We start from the raw sequence: 5818 nt of genomic DNA on the forward strand, positions 1-5818 counted from the left end.
ATTAGGAAAATTATATGCTGAAATTGCCAGTAGCAATCAAATAGTAAAACAGAGGTTTAAACAATTTATACTTTAAAAAGCCTGGGAGATTAAAGTAGGTTTTGCATGGCACTGAATTTCTATTATCTTTTATTTATACTTTAATGTAATGTATGGAAGGGAGAGATGGACCATAAAGAAGACTGATCGCCGAAGAATTGATGCTTTGAATTATGGTGCTGGATGAGACTCTTGAGAGTCCCATGGACTGCAAAAAGATCAAACTTATCCATCCTTAAGGAAATCAGTGCTGAGTGCTCACTGGAAGGGCAGATCCTGAAGTTGAGGCTCCAATACTTTGGCCACCTCATGAGAAGAGAAGACTCCCTGGAAAAGACCCTGATGTTGGGAAAGATGGAGGGCACAAGGAGAAGGGGACGACAGAGGATGAGATGGTTGGACAGTGTTCTCAAAGTGACTGGCATGAGTTTGGCCAGACTGCAGGAGGCAGTGAAAGATAGGCGTGCCTGGCATGCTCTGGTCCATGGAGTCATGAAGAGTCAAACACGACTGAACAACAACAATTATACTTTGTATCTAAGGTGAACTCTTTAATTCACACTTTCACGAAATAATGCCTGAAATGCTTCAAAATAAGCACTTCTTTGAAATTTTCAAGTAATGTGTAGGAAGTGCAGATTGTGTACCTAAAAATGCATATATTGGTGAAGATAACATAACACAAATGCATTGGATGTGGGGAAAAGGGCTCTCAAAAAATGGGTGTATGATGCAACATTGTATGCAAAAATGCATATACAATGGTACCTCGGGTTACAGACGCTTCGGGTTACAGACTCCACTAACCCAGAAATAGTATCTCGGGTTAAGAACTTTGCTTCAGGATGAGAACAGAAATTGTGCGGCGGCAGCGGGAGGCCCCATTAGCTAAAGTGGTACCTCAGGTTAGGAACAGACCTCCAGGACGAATTAAGTTCTTAACCCGAGGTACCACTGTACAATATTAGAAGAAATTTGCACTAAGATACTGGTGAATTTTCATAAGGACTTTTTAAAAAATCACAAAGTGGCATGGAAATGTGGAAAACTGAGCTTAAGACTAGAAAAATGAGAAACTGACACTGACAGATTTGCCCCTCACTCAAAAGGAAGAAGCTCAAAGTGTTGGCACCTCAGAAGGGCTGAAAATGGAAGGCTCATATGAGAGGAGAGGCTTCTGCAGCCGCCTTGGCAGTTACTGGTTTGGGTAGTGACTTGCACCTTTCCCTACCTTAGCAATCTTTCGGAATGAGTTGTAGTGAACAACCTATAAAGTGCATATAATAGGGAGCATAGATGCCTTAGGAAGCCCATTTTTCTTCTACTGTGTAATAACATCCAAGTCTTGTGGGTCACATCAAGCCCTGCAGGAACCCAAGTGAAATTAGGACAGAATATGGGCCATTAATTTGAAGACTAACCTGAACTTGAATGAGGTCAGTGCTGCTGATTCCCAGCCTTGTTTTAAAGTACTGCTGGCAGAATAGTGTAAGAGAATCACTTCGGACTAGTAAATTGTGCTCTGGAACTTCAGTCTGGCAGATATTGCAGAAACACCTGATTAACCTTGACCTCCGACCAATCTTCATAGAATCATAGTGCTGGAAGGGACCCACAACTCCCCTTCAATTATTCTATTATTGTTAATTTCACCTCAGGTGGGTGGTCCTGCATACCTGACATAGTTGGCTCTCAGGGGTGGGGAAGGGGGATATGCCCTGAACCATATTGAACCCACCATGCTCACCACTTCCTGCAGGACTTGGGAACTGGCTGGTGCACCAAAACGGAGCAGGATAGAACTTCCTGTGTCTCAGCTGATTTGCAGAGGGCTCAATCCTGCTTTCTGCAGGATCAGTCATGCCAGCCAGTTCCTTCCTGGTGCACCCAAACTAATCAGGATTGAAATCGCTGTGCATCATCTGATGCATGGGGAGCTATCCTACTTTATACAAGCGCATCTGTACCTGCCCTGGTGCCACATATCACATCTGGTGTGAAGCATGTGGGCATGGTTGTGCGAAAACAGCCCTGTGGGACAAGTGGGAAATTCTGGCGGGCAAAGTCTGGCTCACAAACCAGAAGTTCCCCATCCCTGCTTTGGAGTCCAGCTAAATTATTGTAGTCTGGCCTTTTTGCTGGGTGTCATCTCTCCTTGAAGGGAATAAACTGCAGGAAGAGGCTGTGGGATTTCTTGCATTAAAAGTTGCTTATGTTCACGTTCATCAAAAAAAGGGAAGGATCAGATTACTCAGTACTGAGGGAGATTATAAAAAGATATTTAAACTGAGTATACAAAAAAACAAACCCCCGATACCTGAAGCTTTTCTGCTAGGGATTATTATAGGTATAAAAAGATGGTCAAGTTCTTTATGTATGTAAGTACAGCAGCAGCTAGGTTTCTTTACGCTCAGAAATGGAAAGATGAAGAAGTTCCCACGAAAGAAGAATGGATAAGTAAAGTAATGGACTATGTTGAATCAGTGAAGCTAACAGCTAAAATAAGAGAATCTAATTTTTTAAAATAAAAAGATTTTATCAGATTATTTAAAGAAATACTACAACATGAAGAATCTGCAAGCAGGTTTTGAACTATGAGCAACAGACAACTTAAAGATTATTGTGTTATGACTATGCTAAAAAAAGAGGTAGACAGGCTGCAGCAAAGGGGGAGATAAGAAAAACATCACAGAAAATGGGATAAGATAAATATAATATAAAGTCGATAATATAAATGGAATTTTAAAAAAAATATTGAGGAAGGCAAATACCTACCACAGCAGCAGCAACAGCAACGACAATCAATCCATTTCCCAATACTGTACATGTAAGGAATCCAAAGTTCCACTTGGAGGAATATTCTTATTGGAAGTAATTGAGTGGAGTTTATAGGAAATTCGGGGACCACAAACCAGTGCAGATTATGGGGGGGAAGGGGAGTCTGTAACCAAATTATTGTAATCCCTGTACTGATGGTAGCTAAGGGGACTTGTATTCTGTAAGGAATGGGACCCTGGCTGCCTCTGTTCCCCCCCTTAATTCACACACTAAACACAAGCCTCTTCTGACTGCCCTGTTCTCCTTCCTCTCCCTGCCGCCTCCAAGAGTCTCTTTTACTGAATTTGAATTTCCACCCTTGACTGCCTCTAAATGAAATACTGCATCTTCTTCATCCCTCTAACTGCTCATTCTCTTGCTCCTCGCACTACTCTTCCTGAGAGCCAATCTGTCTGCTAAAATGCACCTTGCCTAAGGTCCCTGATACTACAGAGCAAAGAGTGCACAGAGATAAGGAAGGATTCTCACCAAAGCCTAGCAGGAACAGGAGCAGCAGCAGCCACAGTGAGCGCAAATGCAGAAAGAGCATCAGCATCAGCAGCAACAGCAACAGCGGAGAAATCCCAGGTCTTGTATTCATCCCATATAAAGCCTCATCCAAATCCTAGCCAGCACAAAAGGGTCTAGTGCTTGGGGGTAGCATAGAGAAGCTGATGAGCTCCTAAAAAATAGAGGGGAGGGGAGGTAGGCTTGTTATATTAGAATCCACTTGGCATAAAGTGTAGTAGGTGAGAACTGGCTGGTTTTGAGTGGCAGTCTGAAAAGCAAAGGGGGTGGAGGAAATGCCAGGCTGCGGGTAGGAATCTTGGAAAGGAGTGAAAGGTTGAGCATTGCTCCTTTGAGCCGAAGATCTAGCGGAGATCCTGGGGGTTGGGAGCCAACAGCGTTTGCTTCTGAGTTTCAAGCAAAGAAGGAGAGGAGCAAGGATATGATGGGCTGGTGGTGATGTAGCAGAAGGTGAACACTCTGGACGCTTGAGGACTGCAGGTAGGCATGGATGAGCTTTACCTGCGAAGAGGAGGACGTGGTAGTGCATCAGCCATGACTAATGATACCCTCAATAAAGAAGGCCGAGCAGAGGAAGAGCACTCAGAGATGTCCCTACAAGTGGTGTTGGCCACTTTGCTGCTCCTCCTCATCCTCTCCACCCTACTGGGAAACACCCTTGTATGCATGGCAGTGGTCAAATTCAGGCACCTGCGCTCAAAAGTCACCAATTTGTTTGTCATCTCCCTGGCTGTTTCAGACCTCTTGGTAGCCATGCTGGTGATGCCATGGAAGGCAGTCACTGAAGTGGCTGGCTTCTGGCCCTTTGGCAGCTTCTGTGATGTCTGGGTGGCTTTTGACATCATGTGCTCCACGGCTTCAATCCTCAACCTGTGCATAATCAGTCTGGACCGCTACTGGGCCATCTCTAGCCCGTTCCGCTATGAGCGGAAGATGACCCAACGAGTGGCTTTTGTCATGATTGGGGTGGCTTGGATGCTCTCCGTCTTGATTTCATTCATACCTGTCCAGCTGAGATGGCACCAAGCCAATGAGCTCCCTCCTGCCCACCAGAGAGACTCCAACATCACCTGGAACTCAAAGGAAAACTGTGACTCCAGCCTCAACAGGACCTATGCTATTTCCTCCTCCCTTATCAGCTTCTACATCCCTGTTGTTATCATGATAGTGACATACACCAGGATCTTCTGCATTGCTCAGCGACAGATAAGGAGGATCTCCTCTCTAGAGAGGGCCGTGGAACACGCCAAGAGCTGCCAAAGCAACGAGTGTCCCCATGAAGTGTCCTTGAAGAATTCCTTCAGAAAAGAAACTAAGGTCCTCAAGACCCTCTCCATTATAATGGGGGTCTTTGTCTTCTGCTGGCTTCCTTTCTTTGTGCTCAACTGCATCATCCCCTTCTGTGACCACACCCTGCATCAGCTGGCAGAACTGCCGTGTGTCAGCGACACAGTTTTCAACATCTTCGTTTGGTTTGGCTGGGCAAACTCTTCTCTCAACCCCATCATCTATGCCTTCAATGCTGACTTCCGAAAGGCCTTTGCAACCATCCTGGGCTGTGGTCGCTTCTGCCCCAACAATGCTGTGGAAACAGTGAACTTCAGCAATGAGTTGGTTTCGTACCATCACGACACCACCTGCCAGAAAGACCTGGTGGTCTTGAGTGACCCACAGCTTCTACCCCACACCATGTCCCTCCAAGGGAGGATAATGATTTGACTTTTGACAAAGTCTCTGAGATCTCACGTGATACCTCCCATGATAACAAGGGAGCTGCTTTGTCAGCTATAGTGCACGTGGAGTATGAGACTGATACATCACTTGAGAAGATCGCCTATAACACGCTGGATTAAAAAAGGCAGACAGGTGGCTACGTGAAGGGAGATGGGACACAACGAGAGCCTCTTCACATTTAGTCAAAATTCTGTGTTGTGTGATGGGGAGGGGTTGACGGAGTGGGGTTTTTTTGGGGGGGGTGGCGGCAAATAACTGACTCTTTGACTGGAAAAGAATGTTTGCAGATGATGCTCTCAGAGCCTGGAGATATATCCAAGGGGGAGAGTAAGGTACAGCAGGGGTGCAGAACATTTGTGAGCCTGAGGGCCGCATTCCCATCTGGGCAAGGTTCCAAGAGCCACATACCAGTGGTGGGCAGGGCCAGAGGCAAAAGTGGGTGGAGCACTGGATGTGCATTGTACCTTCGTATAGTAGGCTAATTTCTACACATGCTTGCACACCCCTCTATCCTCCATCCAGGCAAGCGAGAGACACCTTCCAGCCAGACAAAAGCACTCACGGTGGGTGCGTAGTGAAAATCATTAATACGTTCTACAGTGGAAATTCATTTGACAGTGGAAGTGGAGGCAGTGGCTCACAACTAAAGCATCTTGATGAAAACAATATGCACAGAAAGCTTGTTTGCAGTACTGAATGG

The 5818-nt window shown here is 45.5% G+C and overlaps 1 protein-coding gene across 1 annotated transcript; it reads left to right on the top strand.

The window, feature by feature from the left end:
• Positions 1-3413: 3413 nt before the first annotated feature.
• On the top strand, positions 3414-5279 carry LOC117060274 (D(1) dopamine receptor-like). The gene is given in 2 exon segments (XM_033172488.1): positions 3414-5085; positions 5088-5279. Coding segments are annotated over 2 exon segments (1365 nt in total). The 5' UTR covers positions 3414-3870; the 3' UTR covers positions 5238-5279.
• Positions 5280-5818: the final 539 nt, after the last annotated feature.

This window comes from Lacerta agilis, chromosome 15 (assembly GCF_009819535.1).
Source record: "Lacerta agilis isolate rLacAgi1 chromosome 15, rLacAgi1.pri, whole genome shotgun sequence".
In the NCBI taxonomy this organism is placed as follows: domain Eukaryota; kingdom Metazoa; phylum Chordata; class Lepidosauria; order Squamata; family Lacertidae; genus Lacerta; species Lacerta agilis.